Here is a 27,567-nt window from a genome sequence, read left to right as displayed (position 1 = left end):
CACGCAATTGTTTGAATGCATTTTGCTAATAAATATGAGAGTAAATGCTTGTCAAGGTAGAATTTTTTTTCAATGCAGCTGCCCCTCCTCCTGCTGTGCCCCCGTCTCTCTCTCTCTTTCTCTCTCTCTCTCTCTCTCTCTCTCTCTCTCTCTCTCTCTCTCTCTCTCTCTCTCTCTCTCTCTCTCTCGTTCTTCCTCCACAGCCGTGTGCTCTTCATTCCAGCGCACTAGCCGAGCGAAGCAGACGGTTCAACACAGCAGCCAAAGCTGATCAATTTGCTCAGGGAATAATTATCTGTAAACCGCGCGGCTGATTGTTTCTCCACAGGAATATCACTGGATCGTGGACGCATAGCCTACATACATGTAAGTGTGCACATGGGACTATACGCCATGGTTCTGACACAAGTGCGGCTGTCGCTGTATCTGCCTCTCTGACAACAGAGAAAGTATTTGGATCTGCCCGAGACGGCTGATATTCTTCTTGCATTCATTGACTATTAACGGCAGAGTGCTGGAAATATTATCCGGATGGTGACCGCGGACTGGACTACCCATTTTCAGCTGATTCGCTCAATGCGAGGGGAAGGGACTGGAACACTTGCGCACGTTGCTTCCTCCCTGGTTTAAAGTGGCACGTTGGAGCTCAGCGAAGAAGGCGAAAAAGAATACTGCTGTATTCACACATTTTTACACCGAGGGCGTTATTTCCTCCCAACACTCACCTTTATGCGTTTTGGTGAATGGGGGTGACTCTCTTCCTGGAGGCTTGACACAGCTGGGACCGGGACTTGGACTGGGACGGGACTGGGTGCGTGGAGCGTCGGCTCACCCAGGATTGTAATTCCCTCCTCTCTCGTGGGTCTATTTACATGTCCGACCTGACTGCTTTATGACAATGGATTACTTTCTGCTTTTATGCAGCCTCTTGCTGCCAGTGGTGTTCGCTATTGAAGGTAAGACAATATTTCTTCTTCGGTTGGTTGCGGGTTGCTTAAAGCGTAGTTTCTCTTCCATGCCATGAGTGAGCCAGCACCCGTGCCAATCTGAGGCTGGGCGCCGCACAGGGCACAACCCCACATCTTCATTTTCTGTCATCCCCGAATTAAAACCAACGTTTAATTTTCGAAGTGGCCATATGGCTCTTTTTCAGGGATCACTATAGGGGCATTATTGGCTTTACGCAGCCGAGCGCTGTGTGACCGGTGGAGCTTTCAGTACGCAATTGTTATGCGCGTCAACGAAAGCTCATCCATTTGAATAGTAACTGTGTATTCGTTTTTGTTAGATCAGCTCTTGTCGGCTGCTGCTGGTGCTTTCTTCGTCAGTTGAAGGAAATTAGCTCCACACTGTATCTCATCGGGGAGTCGCGGCTCCAAGCACCCACCCCCTCCCCCAGACACTTTCCCCCAGGTCGTCTGCGTGTATTTTGGGGCCGTGCGAGTGTGTGGCCTCTTGACAACGTGAAGTATCAGTTTGAGGTCAAAGTATACATTCAAAAATAAATATATTTTTTTTTTAACTAGTTTGATTCGTTAATATATTCAAACGTACTATGTTAACTATGTCTTTCATTTATCTATGTCTTAAATTATATATGTTTTTGCGTTGATGAGTTTTTATTGAAGTAGCATCGATCTTTTATTCAAAATTGTGTTTTATAACAGTTGCTTCCAACAACACAGGCATCTGTTTAAACTGAGTGTTGAGGTTTGCCGTGCGTAAAATCGATGGGCAATTCTATCCGTCTCCCCCCCCCCCCCCCCCCCCCCCCCAGCGAGGAATTATTCCCTTCATTTTCCAATGTTTCACCATACTGTGTCTGGGCAAAGTAAGAATAACAGTGGAAATAAGGTTGAGAGGGGCCTAAAGCTTGGAACTCTGAAGGCTGAAGCCCAAGCGAGGCTCCCGGTTGGCGTGTGATGCCAGTTTGGAAAGTAGGACAGTGGGCCACTGGCTCAATACACGCCTTTATCTCCAAGCTCGTTTCTCGAACTGTTCGCACTACGTCTTCAGAGTTGTTTATCTTCTTCTTTTTTTAAACATGACTTTACGTTAAAGAGACAATTTTTTTTTTGTAATGGAACTTTGACTTTGCTTGACAGTTTTTCCTCGACGTAAATTATTTGACAATAAAATAAATACGTACAGTAGATAGGCTACTTATATACAATAGACATACTGAAAGGGCAGTTAAGACCTATAAAACATTAAGGTGAAAAGAAACGGTTATTTTTTTTCTCTCCATTGGAGCCACATATACCTAAATTAATAATTTAAAATTACGTTTAGTCGTGAGGTTTTGTCATCTGGGAACACGCGCATTTGAATCGCGTCTTATTTCTTAACTCACTACCAAGTGTCTATGTGTAGTCAGCGTTGAAAAGTAGTCAGCACTGAAAAGTGATCACACTGCTTCTTGAACTTTCGATGAAATCACCATTCTGACTTGCTTTTGACACTATATGCACTACCTCCTCTGCCATCGAGAACATGAGTGGGTGAAAATAGTGCACGTCCTATTTGATTTAAACAAAATGTTTTATTGGTACCTCTAAATAACAGGGCGAACGAAGTAGGCCACGGTAAGAGTCACAATACAGGAGGGACTCAAAGATCTCTCATCAGAATCACCACTGGTAGGTGATTCTGATGAGAGGCCAACAGTTCTAATTTTCTTGAATAGAGTACTGCAATCTTTACCGCCCACTCTGTAGGTGGATGGGTATGGCTAGCATTTATATTTTCCAATACCAACTTTTCCTTAGGAAAAAACACATTTTGAAATTCTAGTTCTTTATTTTGACAGGGACCCCCCTACCCCTCTCAGTGACCCCTGGAGGTCACCGGACCCCCAGTTGGGAACCCCTGACTCAAAACACATGGCTTGAATGGATGAGTGGACTCTTGTTGTGCAAAAGTCTGGGGGCTCCAGAGGTGGCTAAACAGAGGGAGAGAGGGAATAAAATGGAGAGAGGCAGAAATAGGAGAGAGAGAGGTAGAGAGAGGGAGAGAGAGAGTGAGGAAAAGAGAGCTTTTCTTGACAATAGCAGCGAGTTGGCTGAGCACATGCTCGAAGTTGATGTATTTCGTTAGAACAATCTATTCCCAACATAAGTGATGCCATAAATTGTACCCGGGTGACCTGGCCAGGGGTTTACCAAAGCTTTTAACGCAGTTGGATGATTAATGGTCGCTGTTGAGACTTTTTTTCTCCCCTGTGATTTCGCTTCATGGTGATTTTAAAGAAGAAACAAGCGGTCTCTTGGGAAAGTTTCCCCGGGCCCACCGTGCCTCTCTGCGGGTACAAGGGTCACATTGCCCGGGGAAAGGCTCTTGAATTAATTCGTGTTGTCTTTTCTTTTTTCCTTGACTCCATTTCCCCTTTTATTCTCGTTCTTTTTTCACACCCGCCCCTTGAACTCACATGTTATAGTTAAACCCAATGTCTTCAGTCTTGTAAATTTAGTTTTCTTTTAATTATTTGATTATGGGGCCTATTATGCCCACACATAGTCTCGCCCGTTTCGGATTTCTAAGTGGCTGCGAAAACAAATATCCAAATCTAAATATTTTCATAGCCTACATTTTATTTCATTTTACTGATTGGGTGCTTTTTACGTGGCACAGATGAGACAGAAGAAAGACATATTAGTTTGTGTTTTTCAGGATTTGCCATTCCTGCCATAAATGGTTTTTATCGTTTATTAATTGGATGGAAGCAGTTTTTTTTTAAATATTATTATTGTTATTTTTTTATTGTTTATTTGTATTTATTATTTTATTGTCATTATTAATATTTAATTTTATAACGCCTATTTAAGAATGTCACGGTGTCTTTTTCCACTTCCCTATCCCCTGTTTTTTTCTTACGAGTAAGGGAAATTCATAAAGTGTTTTCTTCTTCTTTTTATTAAAATGAGAAGGTGATGGATGTGACGCTGGTGAGGTCAGACTATTCGGAAGGCCCGGTACGTGTCAGCGAGGCCTTGACTGTTGAACCTACAGCTGCTATCAGTGCGCTGTGGAGACAAATTGCGTCGATGACAGTTCTGTGTAGCGAGCAGACGGTGTGGTTGGCCCTCGGTGTAAATTACTTGTGATGGAGTGAGGACGCACAGGAAAGAAAAAGCCTCACACACAGGCACCATAATGATATTTAGGCCAGGCACTTCACCCATTTCTAAAGGCCTATTGTTTTGTTTTTTTAAATACATTCTAGTTTATATTATGCTGGAAGGAGATATTTTACTCATATCTAGACTCCCAACAGCCTTTGAACATTAGAAGGGTTTTCTAGTGAACTAACTTTCAAGTGTAGTGGCCGAGGCTGAATAGACTTGATTGAAAATGACGTCAACCCTGTTGCGCGCTTGCATGTCAAAAAACCCAAACTCCCGGAAGAATTCCAGTTGAATGACTCTCACCTGAAATAATGTACTGTTTAAACTCAGACAAACGGTGTTTTATGGCCGCTGCTCGGGGTGCCTCTCTCTCAATCCCCATGATGTAGCCTAGTATTTACGGCGGTGTATCTCATGGTGTGATTACGCACCACTAGTGCACATGTTTATGTTTTTACGTGGGTGTGATCACACCTCCACGGGAGCTTCTTTGTGCCTGTTTGCATTTGGCACATTTCACATGTAACTCTCTCCCATCAAGCTGTATTCTCTCTCCACTGCTCTTAGTAGAGAAGGTATCCTCCTCCTTCTCCTCCTCCTCCTCCTCCTCCTCATTAGACTATTATTTCCCTTTCAATATTATCAGACACATCATCAGACAGAGGCAGTGGCGAATGATAAAAGCTAAGGGAAGAGCGTGTGTAACTTAGTACTTCGAGTTGGTGATGAACAGGCACAACAACAACAACAAAAAACTCACACAAATAGTTCATGTTAATTTCATAAAATAATAATCTTCTGTTTCATCACATACAAGGGAAACCTGTGCGGAGTTGGATTTTTAGCCAGAAGTGAAACATGTGCATAGACTGAAAACAGTAGGCTATACGTTACATACAATTTAGGAAGAGATGGTTTTAGGAGATTATTATGGTTATGGTAAAGGCCTACTGGTAAATGCTAACGTCATGTCCCTTTTTCACCCCTTTATGTGATCCGAGTTCCCTTTTATGTTAATAAAAAGTACAACATCAACGTTTTACGTTCGGAAAGGCTGCATCGTCGCTGAAACTCGACAAACATTATCGATAAAGGGACTAATTTGGCCATTTCTTTCGGCACACTTGCTGCCCGATTTAATTTCAGAGCGCAGCGTCAGTCTGTGTGGCCTGAGCAGGACTGAATGAAGCTGCTATGTTAAATACTTTTCTTCAGGAGGTCCTCTACATTACATTCAAAAGCAAACTCCTGAGTCCTGAGCAAATGTATTTAGGGGAAACAATTGAGGGGACAAAGGGTACTATTAGTGGCTCTATTGGTGGCTATCACCCAGACCATTCAAGGGCCGAGTGGAAACGTAGGCTACTAAAGAGGCGTGAAAGTGAATTTGCAAAATAAAAGCAAAGCCATTCTGGCAGTTCTACTAATGAATCATTCCCGAGGGCATTGTCCAGGTCAGCGAAATGGTAAATCAGTCGGTTCGAGAATCTATCTATCTATCTATCTATCTATCTATCTATCTATCTATCTATCTATCTATCTATCTATCTATCTATCTATCTATCTATCTATCTATCTATCTATCTATCTATCTATCTATCTATCTATCTATCTATCTATCTATCTATCTATCTATCTATCTATCTATCTATCTATCTATCTATCTATCTATCTATCTATCTATCTATCTATCTATCTATCTATCTATCTATCTATCTATCTATCTATTCATACTGCTTTAATAGTTCAATATTTAACAACGTTTTAATAAATATATAAAAGTATAGCCTACTTATCAAACAGAAAAATATTTCTCACGATAAGAAATAAGATAATGTTGGTAAAGGCAGTCGCTTATACGCACGAGCGCGCGTGCACACACACACACGCACGCCCACATAGTTCAAAGTGGCAATTGATGCGGTCTTATTGATCCAGGGAATCAGCGCTGCTCACCCTTTTAAAACCGCGGAATCAGGATTGATGCGGGAGACTGCCTAGCTAGCTGTCTTCTTGCAAGAAGCAATTACCAATTCATAAGGATATTTATCAATGCGTCCTGAATCAATTGGCAGGGTGAAGGTTAACTTCGCCACGTGTGCAACAGCCATAAATGCACAACGGGTACAAAGAGTTCCTGCCATAGGCCTATACTGATTGTATTAATGCCACTATAGGCAACTACTTTCGATAGTATTAATAATAATTTGTTTTAATAATATTAATAATAAAATCCACATTCATAGCAATAATAATAATAATAATAATAATAATAATAATAATAATTATTATTATTAACTGTAAGTAAGATTTTAGACTGATCTAATTATTATTATTATTATTATTATTATTATTATTATTATTATTATTATTATTATTATTATTATTATTATTATTATTATTATTATTATTATTATTATTATTATTATAATAATACTAATTGCAAATGTATCAATGTATCAATGTAAATATTCACAGACATGCACTTGTTTAATAGAATAAACAAAACCACAGAGACACGAAAGAATAACAACAACAACAACAGCCAACCATCACCCTCAGCAGCAGCAGCAGTATCCTGGTATATATTTGACCTCGACATGGCAACCCAGCCTTGGTATAGGTCATATGCTAGTAGGCAGCCGCCATGTTGAACAGATGTACAGTGACTTAAACTCAGGTATGTGTAGGGCATTCAGGAAGAAGAAGGGGGGGGGGGGGGGGGGGGTGACGAAATGTTGGCAGTATGGGTGGGGACGTTATGGGGGAATCTGTGAGGTAGTGGTAGCAGTGGTTGGGATGTGGGGCTGATTTGGATTCAGGGACCCAGGGAGCAGCAGCAGTAGAGTTAGACAGACTTTACAGATGCCACGGGCCTATGGGAGGGCGCTCATGTGCACCGACTGACGGGTCATTGCTCATATGGCGGCGCTGGAAAAGATTCACCGAGCTGGAATTTCACATTTAGGCAGGCAACAGCCGCGTCAGGGCCTGCTGCTGCTGGGGCCTTCACACACACACACACACACACACACACTCACACACACACACACACACACACACACACACACACACACACACACACACACACACACACACACACACACACACACACACACACACACACACACACACACACACACACACCAGGAAGTGGTCGGAGCAGGATGACCGGTGGAAATTAGGCAGCGGGGAGGAAAATAGGGACTCCACTCAGCTTTGAATCTAATAGGAGGACATTTTACCGTCAAGGCTTTTATTGAAGAGGAGACAAAATATGACGAGGGATGTCATTAAGTCATGCCATTTTTACTGTGTTTTGTTGACGGCTTTACAGCATAAAGGCCATTCCTATCCTACCTATACGGAGCTTGTTAAACAGTCTCACCAGAGGCAAAATATAAAACTAGCAGAAACTATTATACTGTCAGAGAACTATGAGTGCAAGCATATTGTTATTGCAGCAATACAATATGTTTTGTAGGTTGTTAAGTGTTAGTTTACATTGACTTTCACATGTAGTTAAATCCCACCGTTGTTTCCCGCAGCTGATATAAATATTTGGATATGAATGTCAATGACTATACCCATACGGGCAGTGTAAATACTAGAAATAGTTTATTTGAGCCATATTTATGACAGTGTAAAGTGACACCATACTCGTTTATGTGACATAAATGTCAGTGTTGTGCTCACAGTTAAATAATGGTGATTAAGGTGAATTTATGGTTTGTCTTATACTGTATTTTACCGCAATGTACAATTGCTTTTACAACATAACCATACTAATATTGTTGTGTGCGACACTGGAATGGGTCCTGCCTTTCTTACATTACTGTCGTAAACAAGTTAAATATTTATGCTCATATAAAACAAGCAGTACGAGTCAGTATATTACAGTATGTCAGCTTTGTGAGAGTAGGATATGCTAAGGATATTTTCTGGACAATTTCCTTTGTGTGTGTGTGTGTGTTTGTGTGCATGCGCGCATGTGTGTGTGCATGTATTTGTGTGTATGTACGTAGCTTTGCGTGCGTGGCTGTTTTGTGTATTAGCGTCTGCAGTCCATCTTGGCATCCGACAGAGGGAAGGTCTTTGCACCTACTGTCAAGAGCAAGCAGAGGAGGGTGAATGTGTCTGGGCCTGCCCACTGCACAGACACACTGCTTGCTGTCTGTAGCTAACCAAGCAGAACAAGGGAGAGAAGGAGACACACATACACGCACGCACACAGACACACACACACACACAGATACACACAGAGTGAAAGCGAGGGAGAGAGAGAGAGAGCTTTTACCCTTAGAGAGAGACAAAGGTGGTCGGTGCATCTAGGGGGTGGTTGTATATCTATATGTGTGTTTTTGCTGTGATACAGTGTGTAACAATATGTCCACTACTCTGACTAAGGCAGATTAACTTAAAATAGACTAAAACTTTAATTGACAACAAGTCCTAATATGTATATTCCTCTCAACCTATTCAGAATGTGTTAATTGTTGTCATAGGAAAGCCGAGCATATGATCCTTTTATAGTGTGTGTGATAGTTTGTGAGGAAGTATAATGAGCATTTCTCATTGCACGGCTCACGGAGACAGTGATGTCCCCCTCTATGGTCCTTACTCAAATATATTAATGGCTTTCAAAATACTGATGAAATGTCTGACATAATATTAATGACCGTCAGATTTGGTGTTTTATGGGCTCTGTCGGCACCGGATGTCCATTTAGTGCAGTTAAATTTGCCATGTGTCAAAATGTCCAGATCATAAGTGAGTTAGGACCTGCTGTGCTTTCCACCCACTCTCAACCCACGTCCCGTGACCCTTACCCAGAGGTCATGATGAGGGAGTCTTTTTGGATACATTTGTAGCTCCACAAGACTAGTCTTGTTCTTTTCTGGACAATAGCTGTTCTGACACAATCAAGCTCCAGGGGTTATCCATTTCCAGCGGCGAATGAAAATACACCGAAAGAGGATGTGTATATTTAGGGGGACCAACTGTGCAACTTTCAATGGCTCGTTGACTCACATAAACACTCACCCAAACAGACCAGGTCAAAAGCAGTCGGAGACTGGGTCAGAGATGTACGCTTGACATCATTTTGTCATTATGGCCAGCCAGCGCGTCAGGACAGTTTCACTATTTTCATGTAGGGCAGGGAAGCACTTATGAGAGATGACTAACAGCTCCAGTGGCCCTGCCATGGTCACTATGCTCATATGTGAAGGAACACAGAGTGGTGTTTGGGGCAGTAGACCTCTCCTAGCAGCAGCTTGATCCACCCCCTCCCACAATTTCTTTACGAGCTACAGACTCCTGTAACAAATTTTGCAGATGGAGCAGAAAGAGAACTTTGATATTTGTCTTTAAAAAATAACTAGTTACATCTGTCTTGGGAGTGGACGCCACTGTAAAACAGTGCCTTGGGCGGGGGGAGGGGGGAGAGAGGAGGAGGGGTGGTGGGGAGGGGGAGAGAAAGGCCACATCACCTGGTTTCAGCCTTTGCCGGCCTTGTTAACTATAAGAAGAAAAGACAGATGGGGTGAATTTCTTTGTTGAGTTTTACTATATCTGCTTAGTGGACGGTGGGACTTTTCAAGGAGCAGGGCTTAGCTCCAGGCCTTGTTCCCTTCAAGAGCAGGAAAACAGCTTTTGCTAATTTTCCAACAGCGTGCTAAGCCTATGTGTGATGATAGGAATGGCTTCAATGGAAAAAGGCAAAGTCATGGCTGATGTCCATTGTAATTAGCCATAATGCATCTGTAGGAACAAGAGTGTTTGACCAGTGTATATTTTACTTAATAAGGGGTCTGTGTGTGAGTGTGAGTGTTCACGTTGAGTGCAGTGTTGCAGCAGGCTTCTACTACAACTTCTTCTGCTGCACTTCTCATCCTTTGTGTCAAACACACTTACCACCTGCACTTCATCTACACTTCAAGAAGCCCCACAGGCAAGAGGAGGACTTCTATTAAACATTTCACTCTGTTCCCTTTTGTCTTCTCAGAGAACGGCAGCCGGTTTAAGGCCCTATTATCAACAATGCACCAAATTCACTTTGAACATGCGTTTCTGCACAGCTCAGACACGGTGAATCCAACACATTTCAGTGGCAGCCCGCACCAATCACACACGACCTTTTGTCGACATATTTACATAATCCCCATGGTTCCACGATGCAGCCTCCTGGAGGTACTGCCAGCTGCGGGGAGCATTTATTTAACCTCAGCTCAAGTTGTGTGGAGTTTCAGTGACTTAGTGACTTTAATGTATAAGCGAGAGCAGTATTTAGAGGGCAATGCGAGGAAGGACAAACACATCTAACTGGCTATTATTAACTTACACATTTTAGAAGGGGCAATGTAGCAAATGTGAAGGTGTTGCTCTTGGTCTTCTGACACAGATGGTCCAACACCTCTCCATTTGGTGGAACCCTAGATTGCAGAGCTATAAAGTGGAGTGTGTGTGAGTGCCATTGCTGTTATTCCAGCAGAAGACAGAGGAAGAGAACACCCTGTGGGTTTGCCATCAGCTTCTCAGTTCACAAAGCTTTTGTTCAAACTTTTACAAGAAAGTCTGTAATAAACTCGTTGAACATATTCACTTCCTATATATTCCTATATAATCCTCCTACATATGTGTTCTTGCCTGTGTGACATGGTGGTTGTTAGCAGGGATTCTTACACGGATTTGACAAAAGGTGCTGTGAAAGACTAATTGCAATGAGCCAGATGAAAGCACAGGAGAATATAAGCTGCCCCCCTCCTGTGCCAAGTCAGGCCATAAACAGCCTCCCTGTGCTCTCTCACACTCTATGTAAATCCCTCCTGACCTTTAAACTCACTCATTGACACGCACGCACACATGCACACACATACACACACACACACACAAATGGTTGACAGTTGCTTAATCACACAGACATACACACATGCACACATTACCTCCGCCCAATACACATGCACACAGGCCCCCTAGAGTCATAACCCACACATCCACTTACTTCATAGGGTCAGGGCACCACGTTCACATCCCCACACTCCTCCAATAATGAATCAATCAGCGGGTTCCATTCACTTCAACGCTGTCACATTCTATCGATCATGCTCCTTTCTCCCCGCCCCGTCAAAGCAGCAGGAAAACCAACAGAGATTGAGAGAAGAAGCTTGAAAATATCATTGAGGCAGTTCAAAGAATTTCGTATCCGCTTTAGTGCACCAGAAATATGGTGTTTTTGATCGTGTGTAGTAGTGTGTGTGTGTGTGTGTGTAGATGTCTGTAATGAAAAATAAAGAAGGGATTACAAAATCATCAAGGAGGCAAGATGTCTTCTCCCAGAGTTTATATGTGGTAGCTGACCTTCCTTTTACCTTTGCGAGACAAGCGTGTCAGCACTGTGGATTCTAACATCACGGGGGATAGCAGGTGGCGGATTTGAGCCAAGTGCAAGCTCACATTGACTTCTGAGGATGCCTCTTCTACCATGAGGTATAAACCGGCCCCCGCCATACTCTGGTGTTTGAGCCTCTGGCTTGACTGTGTGAGCGATGTGTACACTAGGTCCAAATCTCACCATGCACTATTCCCCCTCCTACCAAGTCAAAGTCAAAGGGTTATCAGTTATTAAAGCCCCTCAAAGTTGGAGCTGTGTGTGTGTGTGTGTGTGTGTGTGTGTGTGTGTGTGTGTGTGAGGTCATGCAGTGTGAGGGAGATCAAGGGAAACAGAGAGCGTTTTCACTTTCAAAAGCCACTGAAGTTGAGGTTTTGTTTATGGCAAGCCACTTCATTTCAAAAGGTGTTGATGGAAGCAACTATGCAGGACAGCGGTTGCAGGGTCAATTATGCTGATGTGTGGGGGGTGGTCTACAGGCTTTGATGCTGTCTGGAAGGATTCTGCTGAAATCATATTACTGAATCTGACTGGCAAGCCACTGGCAATCAATTGAAACATTGTGTGACAATATCAAGATTTCATTTCCCATAGTGAAATGGCAGATGGCACCAAATAATTACAGCTGAGAACGAGGCAGAGGCAGTGAGAGAGTAAACAGAAACCTCATATAAGCCGCAAGATTGCAAGCTATCTGATAGCTGAGCATTGTGCTTTTATTATCTGCTCCCAGATAAATGTCTGAGAAATTCAAAACCTTGTTGAACTAGGTTATCAAACAGGACAATGCACAGTGTCAGTTTACAACATAAGTTTAGAGATAGGCTAGGTTTACCTTTGGTTAATATGGCCATTGATTTATATGGAGCAATATATGGTAGTGCCTTTTGATTGGAGGAAGTGTAAGGTTGTACAACTGAAGAACGGAATTAAGCACAACGTAATCTGGTACCACCAATTTAAAGGTCCTTGCATGTATTGTTCCAACCAAACAACTTGGCGAACTGACGTGCCAAAGAGGATCATGCTAAATCTACAAGGACCCAAAAAGGGCCACAATAAGCAGACTCCTCTGCATACAAGGCCTCCTTTTATATGTTGTTTACCTTCCCTTTCTGCACCTACCTGTCACTCTCGTTTGGCCTTGTCCTTTTCCCAGCCTTGTTTCCAGCCTATGATCTCTGTGCCCTTGAACTGTAATTCTCATCCTTTTCTTTCAACCCATCCTTTTCGTCTATCGTTCTGCACTCATGCCCCTCTTGTGTCCCCTCTTCTGTGAGCGCAGCTTATCACAGTTACGGTAGGTCCTAATTGCAGTATAATTTTTCTTTCTGTTATCTCACACCCATGTGATATCGAAATCCCAACAGTGACGGAGATGCCTGGGAGACATATGCTTTTTTACTGTTCACTCCCTCTATTGTGTGTAGATAGAAGAAAGTCTGCAGTTAAAAGGCTTCTCCTCATTCCACAGACAAAAATTGTTTCCTTACATGACAGGTCTGACATGCACTTTTCTTTCAACGTGTCATTGTCGCCCTCGGCTTTGTCCACGATACATGTTGCTTGCCTGTCAGCTTAGACAATAAAAAAGATTAGTGCAGAAGAAACGGCTACAAAAAAGAGGCAAGAGTGCCTTGGTGGGCTGTAACTCAATATGTTGCTTTAGGTTGCAGAGGGTGTCTAAGTGGCAGTCGCATGAGGCTTTAAATACCTCAGCGAAACAGCTTAGAGTGTGAAAACAATCGGCTGAGACATGAAAGTCTGAGTGCGAACACACACTGGGGTCAGATAACCCCTGGACAGATGGGGATGGTCAGCAGGGGAAAAAAGTTGCGGGGGGTTCCAATGTTTATGCCACTAGTGTCAGGAAAGGGATACAAAAGCATTACCCCCTGTGCCACTTTTGGCCTCTGTAAATCCCCAGGGGTGCTGAAATAAAAGGTTGGTGATGATTAGAGATTCAATTTGGCTTGCCATCAATCAATGCCACCAAGATAGACAGGATTGCTGCCGATAGCCCATTCGGGCAACCAGATTGGGTTAGTGCCTCTTGGGATTCACGCCCTTTTTTCACGCTTTGTTAATTAAGCGACCAAGCTGCTCCTGCACTTACTTATTTATGAATCTTGGCTTCGACCAGTACTGGAGACCACTTGGTCTCCCCTAATTAGTCCCTCACTAATGGCCCTGCTTCCAGACAATCCATACAATATCAATCCAGACCGCTGACCTCCATTCTGTCAATGCACACCCAGTACAATAACACCCATATGACCTTGACATTACACAACCCACATTGTCAGGTGTTGTGTTTCTGTGGTACTGGATAAAGTGCCTCAACTGGGATAATGAGGCAACACTTAAAAAAAATCAATTTCCATCTCTGTCTGTTTTAGTATTTCTTCACCTGTTAACCCAACAATAGAGCATGGGTTGAGCCTCGACAGTCAATATGTATGGAGGGTAACCTGGTGGGAGAGAACAGGAGGATTGGTGTTGGTGAAATAATAACACTTTCCCAGAGCACTAAGGGCTTTGCACATTTAACTCTGCCATGATTTATTGATATGTGTATCCACTTTCAAACATGGGCGTGTTGCAAACATGGGAAAACAACAGTTGCATATATACTGATGACTTCATAACAGCTTTTTGAATAAAGTTATCATGTAGGCATCATTGATTTAACCCCAATCGTATTATTACTGTAACTACCAATCAGTCCTGCAAACACCATGCCCAAAAGCCTTTTATCCTCCTATCAAAGACGTCACTCTAAGGTTCAGCAAGCCCATCCACAGTGGCCTTGTGTGGTGTGGTTTGAATGCCATAAACACTGATCCAGAGTCAGATTTACTTTGGGATTAATTTGTATTCTACCTACTTTGGCTGGTTCAGGGTCAGGGCCAATGACTAATCAGGTCAGTGCTGATCCACACCCTGCGGTTGGAGCATTAACAACCTCACCTAACTCACTTAGACCACCACGAGGTCTGGCTTTGGCTTGTGTGTGTGTGTGTGTGTGTGTGTGTGTGTGTGTATATATATATATATGTGTGTGTGGGTGTGTTTGTGTGTGTTGAAGGTAGGTGGAAACATCCAAATCTTTTTGGTGCATCACATTTCCCATGTCTCCATCATGGGGAGAAAAACAGTCTAGCACCATGTTGTGTATTCCCTTCAGACTATATCACCACAGGCCACAACATAACTGAACCCAGGTGAACACTTGTGCTAATGGATGAGTTTAGGCATAAACACTGGGATTGTTATTTTTTAACCAAGTTCGCCAGAGGCTTTGTAATAGGGATCACAATAAGAGGGGTGGGTAGGGGAAACTTCTGGGTGAGTTAACCATTGCTTCTCTTGGACAATCCAGGTGTGAAACAATATTCCTCCTGTTTTAGAGAGAATATTCTAAAAATAAAATACTGCTACCTTTATTGTAGCTGTATAGCTTCACCTCTGAACACTTTGTCACGGACACCCTGTCAGTCAAAGTTTTCTGATTTTTACACACACATACACACAATCTAGCGATACTACAATACTACTGTGGTCATAATGACATTCCCAAATGACCTTTTGTGTCACTGCACTACCACATATGCCCATCCATTCAAGATGAAAATCCATGTTTTAGATACAGGAACATGTTTGCGTGTATATGAGTGTGAGTGTATGTATGTGCGCAGACAAGTACTGTGTGTCAGCACATCAATCAATGGGTGCCTGGCGGCCTTGTGGCTAGAGCCACTGCGTGTGTATGTATGAGTGTGTGTGTGTGTGTGTGTGTGTGTGTGTGTGTGTGTGTGTGTGTGTGTGTGTGTGTGTGTGTGTGTGTGCAGGTAGTGGTGGTGTGGGGGTAATTGGTGACACCCTGCTCCCTCCGAACTGCCAGCTTTAGTTACACATCAATGAAGGGTGAATAATACATTAGCCAGGGTAGCCCATATTCCTCCTACATATCCCAAGAGAAAGACAGACGGATGGAGAGGTAGACAGATGTCAAACTGAAAAACATCTGCACAATGTTTCTTTTACTGGGAATAAACAAACTCAAACAGATATATTATGTTAAATATATAAGCCAAAGATCCCTGTCCCCCACCCCAATCTCTTGTGTCTTCCACATAATTCAAACCATCAAACTTTAACCTACCTCACTTCTTGTTTACATGTTGTCCCTCTCCTCTTCCCGTCTGCTGATGTACGACCAGCTTCCCTCATGTTGCTGTTTAGATGCTTTAAGGAAATCAAGACACCTTCATAAAAATAGAAATAGGAGTTGAGGCATTAACTGATTCTCTAATCAAGGTGTGATTATTTCGTCATCAATCTTACTAGGATGACGACAGGATGGGTTTCCGTTTGTGCGTTGGAGAACGACAGAGAGCTAATTTTGTCTGTCGTCCTCTGTTGTGTGTGTGTGTGTGTGTGTGTGTATTTCTGTCCTTGCCAGTCTGATTCTTTCTATGAATGTGTATTTGGATATAAAGGCAATCCGTGCGCGTGTGTTACTAACCACTGTATGGTCTATTCCCTCTTTTTCCTGGTGTTGCCCGGGGCCCTCTGTGTGTCATGCCAATGCACAGAGGTCTTTATGTAATTGAAGTGGGCCTCTGAAGGCCCCCTGCCATATGGACCCCAGCAGCCTTGGATGTCTGTCTGTCTGTCCATCCCACAATTTATTTTAATTGCCAAGAGCTGGGATTCTGGGTTGTGTCTTTTCCATCGAGTGGTTTCTCCATAGGTTAAATACATTAATATGTAATGAGGTTTGGGACTTCACCAATCCCTGACCATGAGATTGACCAGATAATGCTGAGCTGGGCTGAGAACAGGTAGCGTGTGGATGTTGAAGGCTCCTAGCCTTACTTTCCCTATCCTATCTTGTCATTGTCATCCCCGTTTAATTAACATCCTCTATGGAGATTTATATTTAAAAAAAAAAATGTATTGCTCAAAGCTACCACCCAATTTCTCATTAAAAAGTAGCTGCTGCTGAATCCCCCTTCCAACCTCATTATTAAGTTTAAAAATATGAACCAAAAAAAACCCTTTAAGGTATTGCGATCATGTCATTAAAATAGTGTAACTAGGATTTATGTATTTGAATTGTTTGCAATTTAACATTGTTATTGTTTTGTCTCATTATATGAATCTCCCTTTGTACTGAAGTGTAAGGCAATATCACAACTAGTACCTATATGCTAGGATATATACACATATTCTCCTTCTCCTCTGACTTATTTTTTTCCATCTAAATCCCATACTACCGCTAGAGTCACACGAAGGTCTTGTTGCATCTGTTGTCAGAATGCTGTAATAGCTGACGTTCACATTTTCACGGATCATCTTGCAAACTTGGCAATCCTACCGCGCTGCCAGACTTGAAAAGATGCCACTTTGCAGCAATGTAAGCTAACTGGCTAAAATGTAAATGGAATATGCATGTAAGGTCGAGCCGATGATTCAGCTTTGACCTGGCCACGTTTTAAGCCTTCCCCTGTATGCTCCCAATATCTTTTTTTCTCTCTATGATGCTCTCCTGGCTGGCTCATTACTGCTGCTTTTAGCTGCTAAAGAGGCGAAGTCCATTTGCACAGAAGAGGTCTAACAAGTCAAGTTATTACAGCAGCCAAGTGTGAGATTAATTAACTTAGCGGCGATTAAGAATGCGGGGCAGACAAGAATCTCGGCGGAAGCGAGAAGAGAGGCAGTCGAGAGAGAGAAACAAAACACAGAAGAGTGCGAGAGAGAGAGAGCGAGAGAGAGAGAGAGCCTCCTACAAAACAGATCACTCTGTCATTTGTGAGTATGTGGCATTTAAAAACAAAATAGCCATAAATAATAATGATTTCTCCCATGCACCTCTTACTTAGTTAATGATGCCACAGAACACAGTAAACACATTTATCTGCCACCACCGGCTTCAAAAATTCAATAACAGCCTGTTCCCCAAAAATAAGTATATCAACCTTTTTCAACAAGCGACCCGCAGCTGTTTGTCATCATACACCATTAGCCATCGTTCACAGTGCAATATAACGAAAAAAGGCAGACAGAAATGAGTTTTATTTCTATCAATCTGCGCAGGTTTTGTGGGGTGAACACTGGAACTGCTTTACTCCAAAGCTCCAAAACTGGTTAGTTAGTTATTATAGCCCACACACACACACACACACACACACACACACACACACACACACACACACACACACACACACACACACACACACACACACACACACACACACACACACACACACACACACACACACACACACACACACTAGGGAGAAGAAGAAATAGAGACAAATGGGAGTGGAGCTGTATGTGTCAAGGAGATATTCGGTCTTGAATGTAGAGACAAAGGAGAAACAGATGAGAAAAGGAAAGAATGATTTGTGAGGGAAAGAGAAAGGACAATACCAGTCAACCTGCCCAGGTCAACCTGCCCAGTGTTTTATATAAACAGTATCCGGTGTGTAAGTGCAATGTGACGTTGCCTGTGACAGAAGGATTTTAATTGTTTTTACATGAAGTGCCACTCCCCCAATACTTTGTGTGTGAGGGAACAGAGGAAGCGATATCTGGGCTTTTATGCGATCTTTGTGTAGATAGATTTGCCTGGCTTAAACAGAAAGGGTGTGTTGCACGCATTGGAGTATCTCAGTCACACAGGCCCACAGAGCCCCGACCTGGCGGGTTGCATTCCTGACTTCAACTGCCCCAGCCTCCCCTTTGTTCTCTGTGCCTTTGACCTGCATGGTTAATGACTGGGCAAGCAGGTAAACTGTAGCAAGCCCTCTGCCTGCTTAACGAGCTGCTGTGAAGAGCAGCAGCCTGCCCGCAGGGTCTGCATGTCACCTGGTCCTCCTTATCCTCCCTTTGGAAAGGAGGAGTTGGAGGCTGATGATGTGCATGTGTGCTGGGGGTAGAGTATAATTACTCATCCACTAAAATTCCCCATCTGCCATTTTTTCTCTTTTTTCTTGTTCATAGGTAAACGAGGGCATACCTGGGAAATTAACATGACTGGCGGTGATAATTGACTTGATAATTACCTTGAAACATCTTCATAAATCATCAGCGATTGCTGGATGAGCCTTAAATGGATTTTATTTTAAACTGTTGGTATTTCTAGCTGGAGTCCACCCTAATAGGGTAGTCTCAGTTCCTATTTTGGTTCTGTTTTTTTTGTTTCCTGTGCAAGTTTCCAAGGAGAAGTAAGAAAGAAACAAGCAAACCTCAAAGACTTTTGGTGTCTACCACTGTAACATTTTTTAAACTGTTTTAAAGTAATTGGAAGCCACCAGCATGCAGAAAATGTGGGCCGCATCGGGGCATTGCCCCTCGCTGCAGACGCACAGGCAGCTGCTCCGGGTGTAGCAGGACGTAGCCCGCTTTAATTAGATTCAACACAATCCTAACATGCTGCAGTGGAAGTGCATTGTAAGGTGATCTGATATGATGGCAGGTGACTGTATTAGGAAATGCTGTATTAAGAGACACAATGGTAGAGGGGCAGACAGAGATATAGACAGAAAGAAAGAGGGCATGTGTTTGTGGGAGCGACTCGGTTGCTATTGATAACGAATGGCAACGCTGGGTGCTAAGCCCCTTTCTTGTGGTGCTCAGCCATTCAAAAAGCCACAGCTTTTATTCTATGCCCGGTTCTAGCTCTTTCTAGGCTACACCCCCAGTGAACAAACAGGATTTGTGTGTGTGTTTGCTGTGTGGGCACCTCTGTATGTGTTTGAGTCTTATTAACAATTCTCATTTTCTTGCACGTGTGTTGGTGTTGTTCTTTTTAAAACAATGTAGTATGCATAATGGGTATGTATTAGCATTAAGTGTACAGTACGGGTTTCTGTTCCCATGTGATTGAGGTCTGTGTGTTGAGTCAGCCACTGCTGACACACACAATTGCCTCAGACCTGCTATTAGAGCTGTGAGGTAACTGCTCACACCAAATCTGACTGCACAGGCAGCACAACAGCCCACTCCCTCATTAAACAAAAAGAGTGTTTGTATAAGTATGTTTGGGCATCTAGTGAGACTGTCGGATAATCACTAGCTTCCAACCATACAAGCAAGTACTCATTCGTTCACACAGGTGAGTGTGTATATGCGCACACAAACAACATTCTCTCCACCAATGAAATGTCTCCACTGAAATGCACACATAGCTCCCCAAAGACAAGCTGCTGCCATTATGTTTCCATATCTTTGGTCCTGGACAGTAGTCGACGGCCCCCTGGACTGCAGGGAGGCGATGAGCGAAAACAGCTCCCATCAGGCTGCACGTTAAAAACAGACACTTCAAGCAGAAACACAAACATACACTGGACATTGTAGACATTCTCACACACACACACACACACACACACACACACACACACACACACACACACACACACACACACACACACACACACACACACACACTGTCTCTGAAGGCCACTGCATGTCACCAAAACAGTGGCTATAAAATAAGGCTGTGGGGAATACAACATATATTGTAGCGGCTCTCCATTCACTCATCACCCTCCTTTTTCTCTCCTCTGTGTTCGCTCCTCCCTCCTGCTCCCTCCTTTGTTACCTTGCAGCCCCTCCAGCCTTTCCTTCTCTCTCCTTCGCTGCCTTGCTCCCTTCCTTTTCTCTTTGAACCTCTCTTCTTCTTTTCTTTTCCCTTTCTTGTTCACCCTTCCCTCCCCCTATTTTTTCTATGTTTTCCACTCTTACTTGTCCCCCTTTTCTTTTCTTTTTTCTTTTGCTGTTTGGGGACATACCAGCGACCCTGGTATAAATGAGTGTGCACTGAATTACTATATTCTTCTTGTTTTCTATCACAAGCAGCCACACCCAAATCTGGGAATCTCTCCCTCTCTCTTTCTTTTATTCTCTCTTTTATTCTCTACACACACACACACACACACACACACACACACACACACACACACACACACACACACACACACACACACACACACACACACACACACACACACACACACACACACACACACACACACACACACACACACACACACACACCTTGTCCTCGCTTATCTTGACAAATAAACCCATATTAAATGGTTATTTCCTTTGTGCTGTGGCTGTAAAAAGGGCGGGAAGTAATGCATTGTAATTACAGGCGACTGTTGGCACACATTCCATTCTTTGTTTCACATGGCTCAATCCTCCTTCATTGCTTTTTGTATAGCTAGCGTGGACGTCCCAACAATTTCATTTCCATGCAGTCGGTTTTGCTAGGTGCTCCCAGTGCAGAGGGACTTACAATCAGCTCAGCAAATAGAAGTGTATTTCCTTTTTCAAGGACATTTTAACGGTCTATTAATGGACACGCTGACCTTGATGACCAAACCTGTGAAGTTGAAGTTTCAACTTGGTCTCTGTAACCACAAGGACACATCATTAATGGTAAAGTATGAAGGCAGATTTCCCGAGCCCCAATGGCACACTTGGTATGCTAAATGTGACCTAGAGAAGGTTACTGAGTCCCGACACTAACCTGTCACAATGTTAGCCTGCACCACTAATACCCAAAATCCCTTAGAGGCGCAGAGGCCCCAGGTGAAATTCTGCTCACAGACAGACATGTAAAGACAAACATGCTGGGCTGCTGTCTTTGTTGGATGAAGATATTACGATTGATGGATGGAAGGAGAAACAGACAGACAGACAGACAGATAATCAGAGATACGTAGATACCGTAGATAGATAGATAGATAGATAGATAGATAGATAGATAGATAGATAGATAGATAGATAGATAGATATATAGATAGATAGATAGATAGATAGATAGATAGATAGATAGATAGATGGATAGATAGATAGATAGATAGATAGATAGATAGATAGATAGATAGATAGATAGATAGATAGATAGATAGATAGATAGATAGATAGATAGATAGATAGATAGATAGATAGATAGATAGATAGATAGATAGATAGATAGATAGATAGATAGATAGATAGATAGAAACATAGATAGAAACATAGATAGAAACATAGATAGAAACATAGATAGATGGATAGAGAAGATGTGTATGCTCAACAACTTGTGTGTGTAAGCATGGCTGCGGGCCTCTAATACAGGAATGCATTGCATCTAAATCAGACTGTTGAGTAAGAATTAAACTGATTTCAAGACTCTCTCCCTCTTTCCATTTGACCTTTGAGGCACTTCATATTTATTAGCGTCCCTCACATGATCCTTATCGGGGTTGAGAGATACAGAGCGCCGTTTGTTCATTAGCCTTATCCACAGAGGAGCCATCAGAGCACTCCGCATGTTTGGCCAGACCGAGCAGCAAATCAAAAGAATATCGGCACTGCTTTATCTCATTGATTAAATTACTCCACCGCCCCGTTTGATGCCTCTCTCTTTGTAGAGGAACATAATGAAGCAATTGTTCAACATCAGTAGGTAAATGCTGAAGCACGTGGAATATGGGATGGGTAGATAAAGAGACATGAATGTGTATCAGAGGATGTGAAATAATATTTAACGTCATGCTGGCTGAGTTAGTCTATTTTACCGCAGATAATGTGCAAAATGGAAGTTTCTTGAAAAACAATGTCCTTTATTACAGTATGCTTTTGTGTCAGAAACACCTATGGTGGAGCTAATATTAGGAGCTGCGTTGCCTGCTTGCTATTTTGGTACATGTCAAACAAGTGCCTTCATTGTAGCTGAAGACTAAGAAGTGCAACGTGCACCTACATGTCTCAGAGTGCCTGTGTGTGGTGTATTTGTTTGTCTTTGATGTGCGTGGCAGACCAGTAGATCAATCAGAGCTTGCTGAGGCTGCAGTTACACTACATTGTGTTTTCAATATGAATCGTACCCCCACACCCAATTCCCAGGAAGCCTGAGGTGAAACGGAATGAAATCAACGACTGTACCGACACACACATGCACCCTCAATAATACACAAACACATATGCAGATAGACACCCACATTACTCGGTCTTGCTTCTTTCCTCACGCTGACAAATACACAAATGCACAAATAGCCACAATACGTGAGAGAGAGAGAGAGACATTTTTCCATATGCAGATCCTTGGGGCAAAAGCAAACCTCCACGCAAAAGCTCCTGGCTTGCTTGTTTGCATTTTTCAGTTGCAGTTGGCTGACTTATTTGCCAGGAAATTAGATGATGGCATCTAGGCGTCTCACGCACTTCACAAGTCACCCCTCACTCAGACAGTCACTCAGCATTCTAATTCATGACTAGAGTGTTATGCTTAAACAGTGTTAACTGTTAGCATACAACGTTGCATTTTATTTGAGGGAAACAAATTATAACCCAGACTGATTTATGAAATGTTGTAAAACATATATACTGTATTTAGAGAGAGAGAGCGAGAGAGAGAGAGAGAGCGAGAGAGAGAGAGAGAGAGAGAGAGAGAGAGAGAGAGAGAGAGAGAGAGAGAGAGGTGAGGAGAATTTCCAGGAAGTGTTAGAAAAAGTAAAAATCGCTTCATTTATGGTAAAGGTTGAGGCAATAGTTTCCATGTTGGGTGATGTAAACATCCCGTGTCCCTACAGAAATCTGGTTCTGTGCCCGTTTCCTGCTGGTGGTTAAACACAGGCAGACCTGATGCCCTCAACATAATCCTTTGCAAATGAGGAACATGTCTTTCCAAACTGAAAAGTAAGTGGTACATGTGACACCAAACCTTAAACAAACATTGCTGCAATGAAACAATACAAGGCATATTTAACTTTGAATTATTTTAGGATGTTTTCCTACCCATAAGAAAGAACGAACTCTGAGAAGGTCATATCGAACGAATATCGCCATTCAAATGCACAAGTTATATTTACAATTCAGATGATGTCAAGATCAAATATGCGGCCCCAAGTTTGGTTTCCAGTTAGAGGTGAGTAAAAGCACCGGCAGCCCTAATTAGATTACGCCTGACGAGGCTAAACCTCTCAAGTGTCGTAAACCAGCAGGGTCTGGGATGACTCCGTCAGAGGAATATTTCAGTGGGGAATGAAACCTAGTAAACTTCGAGACACGCAGACTGTTAAAAAAAAAAAAAAAAAAAAAAGAACAAACAAAAGAAAGTGGTTAGACAAAAGGGCCAGTGCTCTGTTATTAGGTCACCATAGTCATAGCATCAGCAGTTGGGAGGAAGCAGCACTCCCACATGAAGATAGCTGTGTACACGTTGAGTAATAGGGCAGAGAGACAGACGCATACAGATAAACGTGCAATGTTACGGACAGTGCACAGAAAGCTTCACATTCCCTTTGGAGTGCAATATGTAAAGTGCGGCTCTCACAGAATGTGAAATGAAGCGGCGACTGAAAGGTTGCAGGTTCAAAACTTACTCCAGTATTTAGCTGTGAACACCAAGTACGTCAGCTCTAAGTTTAACTGCATGTGCAATCTTGGGCTATCTGCTGTGCTGTTATTACGTCGACATTTCCATTTACAAGCTAACAGCAATAGAAAATAATTAGCTGATTAATCGGAGGTAAACTCAAAGGTGCAAAGATGGGACTCCTGATTGAAATGGAGACGGGCACACTAATTATGATTTCTACTGAATCTTTCCGGAATAGGATTTTGAAGGTAATCTAAAGTGCTTGTGTCAGAGAGCAAGTAGCCAATATAAAACAAATGCTGATGGCCCAACCTCCCACCGCGAATGTGTGTGTGTGTGTGTGTGCGTGTTATGTTGTTACCGTTGAAGAAGGGGCTGCAACTTATTCAATAGCAACCGAACACAGAGCCATTCAATGAACCTGCGGGACAATGCAGACAGCTGTGAATGCAGGGTCTCGGGAAGGGTGAGAGGTTGGGTGGTTAACTAGAAAGTTGGGGAGGAGAATGGAGAGAATGTGTGCATTGACACACACACACACACACACACACACACACACACACACACACACACATACACACACACACATGCACACACATGAACACACACATACTCAAAATAATCAGAAGGCAGAGAAAGGGAATTTGCGGGCAACGGTAGTTAGTGTTGATCCTAATCCTATGATATAAGGGTAAAAGCTCCGGTGACAATGCTGTTAACAAAGCAGGAGCTCCGGTTTCAAACAGTCACCTTTCCCTGCATATACATGGATGACTCAGACAGGCACACGTACCATCACTCATACTTAGTACAGCAAGACACACAGGTTTGAAAAGACCGAACATGAAGTCATACATATACGCACTGATACAAACATGCTGAGGCACATGTTTTCACGCACACATTAATGCACGCATGCACACGCACATGCACACACACACTAAAAGAGGAACACCTGGTTTTGTAGACAGATGCCCTTAGGGCTACCTGTTCGTCAGATCCTCTGTGGTTTGTAATTAGGAGAGTTAGTGAGAGAAGGGAATGGGGAGGAGTGGAGAGAGAGAGAGACAGAGAGAGAGAACGATGGGGGATGAGTGAGAGAAAGAAAAAAGGGAGGGGGTACAGACAAAGACTCAAATTCCATCAGCAGCACAGGAACTAGACTAGACTCTACGAGCCTTTGAAAAAGGCAATATACGTGTTTGCAGCAGACACACCCACCCTCAATCTTACGCACATATATGTCATCTAAAAAAAGCAGCTTCACTAGCTCACCAAGTCATTTTTGCAATCACAGCGTCATTGTGTTTTGATTCATCACAAGAAGTCCCAGCGTCATGGGGTAAGAGCTGCTTGTCAAAAAATACCCCTGCAGACATGTTTGGCCAAGCAGGCAGACATAACAATGCACAAATGCTACAATCCAAATTCAATTCAATTGAATATTTTTGATGAGGTATCTTTGGTGAGGGGGTAATCATTGCGTGCATTAGATTTCCCTTTGGGGAGACATGATACAAAAGATAAAACGAGAGAGAGAGAGAGAAAGATCAATCTGGAAAAAGAAGGAAAAAAGAGACAAGGATAAAGAAAGAGACAGACAGGAAGGTAGAGAGAGAGCGTATTTCCTAGGTATCGACAGCACACTGTAAGCTCGCACATAGGACAAACCTCTTGTGTGACAGCCATTGTTGGATGACTGACAGTGAGTGGTAGCAGGGTGAAGTGTGTGTGTGTGTGTGTGTGAGAGAGTGTGAGTGTGAGTGTGAGTGTGAGTGTGAGTGTGAGTTTGAGTGTGAGTGTGAGTGTGAGTGATGGAGAGGGAAGGGGAGGGGGTTTGTCACGGTAGGAGAATCCGTTCAGGAATTCCACAGAGGAATCACCTCCTTGGCCTGTCCATGTTGCAGCAACCAATTACTGTGAATGTGTGTGTGTGTGTGTGTGTGTGTGTTTGGGTGGGTGGGTGCTGAAGGGGAGGTCTCGCCAGAAAATGGGGACTCCTCCTAATCATCGCACTCTTGCCCCGCACAAAGGCAAAAAGGCTGCTCGGACAATTTGAATTTGAATGGCTTCTCTCCTCCTGCTCTCCTCTGCATCTCCCTTCCTCTTTCTCTACCTCTAGATGACAAAAGCGAAGCCAACAAAGATAGCGCACAAAGCGATCAGGCTAATAGCGCTAATAACTTGAGCGTGGGGTCCTTGCTCTCAATGTTGACACATTTCACTGTTTCTGTGGCTAAACACAGGCTCAAGTGTTTGCCAACCGGACGCCATAGTATTTTAATGGAGTGGCTACCCCATGCCAGGTTGCCATGTGCTTGGTCTGTTTGACTGTGGAAGAGCACAACAAAAGCAACCCGGAGAGGAGGTGGGGAGAGAAAGATAATTAACTGGTGGAGAAGCCCGAAGGGAAGGATTTCGGGGAAGGAGTCATTAGGGGGTTTGAAGTTTCCGTTTTTTTTGTATTACTTTTTTCTGGCTGAAAACAAAGTCCCGCTGTCATCGTGTTTTAATAATAGAGCAGTTAATGCTGGAGTGAGGAGAAGCCATTTTGTTTTGGGCTCATTGCATTGGAATCAAGCCAACAGGAAGCTATTATGTCAACAAAAAGCTTTTGGTTGCCTGTTTCAAACATTGCTCCGCGTCTCTTCCGTTAACCCTCCAAGGTTGCCGTGACATGTCTCTTAGCTCCACCAGGTTTCGGTTCAGTTATCTTTCAGTTGTCATCCCACGGGGTCACGCTAACAACGACGGGCATGCTAAAAAGCTCAAAGTAGGCGCGGCAAGATCCAAGCTAAATCCCTCACCTGTCTGCTCCTCTCAACCCGGGGACTTAGTCCTGTGAAACGACTAGACATTCCTCTCTCTCCCTCAATAATAGCCTTTCTTCCCCCTTTCCTCTTGCTGTCCTTCCTTTTTTTCTTTCTTCTAAGAAGTCTGCTTGTTTGAACAAAGAAATATTTTAAGGGGCTTGTAACTCTGGCTGCTGTGTGTGTTTGTGTGTGCGCATGTGGGTGTGTGTTAGACGTGGCCATAGGGACAAATGCTTCAGTGCCCTCCCCTGTTATTAGGCCTGCCCTGTCATTACAGGATTAGAGTGTAGGGGTTGGCTTTGCGTGTGTGCATCTATGTGTGTGTGTGTGTGTGTGTACACATATTTGAATGCATATGATTTATCCTAGTCTGTTTGTATTGCTGCATGTTTTCTCACACAATCAGAAACTCACAGGGAAAACAAATGTCACTGCATTTTCCCCATCTGTGTTTGCTATGCTAATCCCAGGTGCATTTGGCATGTATCATAAATAACACTTTACCAAAGCAATCCTCAGGTTACTCAAACAGTGACTCGATAATTAAATAATGTTCATAAGCGGTAGGAGGTTGAAGAGCATTTCCCTGTACACACAGCACGTTGCATCCATCACAGCACAGTGTGAAAACACTAGCGCAGATATATAGAACTAGAAAAGGTGGATGGAAGAGAAAGTGCGAAAAGACAAATGAAAAGAGGTCAAACGTATTGCTTCCCAGTGGAGGGGAGAGAGAGAGAGAAAGTTATTGATTAAGATGAGGAGAAAACAATGGAGATAAGGAAACAGTAAGAGGTGAATTAGAAGCACAATCTATAATTTCACAGGGGCGATGTGATGGAGATTTAAAACAAACGC

At 43.1% G+C, this 27,567-nt stretch overlaps 1 protein-coding gene across 4 annotated transcripts in view; it reads left to right on the top strand.

Annotated features, from left to right (window-relative positions):
- The first annotated feature begins 231 nt into the window (after window positions 1–231).
- The window catches only part of ephb3b (eph receptor B3b), a 59,928-nt gene continuing 32,592 nt past the window's right edge, over window positions 232–27,567 (top strand). For all 4 annotated transcript variants that reach the window (XM_080032047.1, XM_080032045.1, XM_080032046.1 and 1 more), the window contains exon 1: window positions 232–956. In XM_080032047.1, coding sequence (XP_079888173.1) covers window positions 893–956 — 64 coding nt within the window. In that variant the 5' untranslated portion in view covers window positions 232–892. The remainder of the gene's footprint in view (window positions 957–27,567) is intronic.

The sequence above is a fragment of the Ammodytes marinus genome (assembly GCF_949987685.1).
Source record: "Ammodytes marinus genome assembly, chromosome: 8".
In the NCBI taxonomy this organism is placed as follows: Eukaryota; Metazoa; Chordata; class Actinopteri; order Uranoscopiformes; family Ammodytidae; genus Ammodytes; species Ammodytes marinus.
This window is presented reverse-complemented; position numbering and strand designations above follow the sequence as displayed.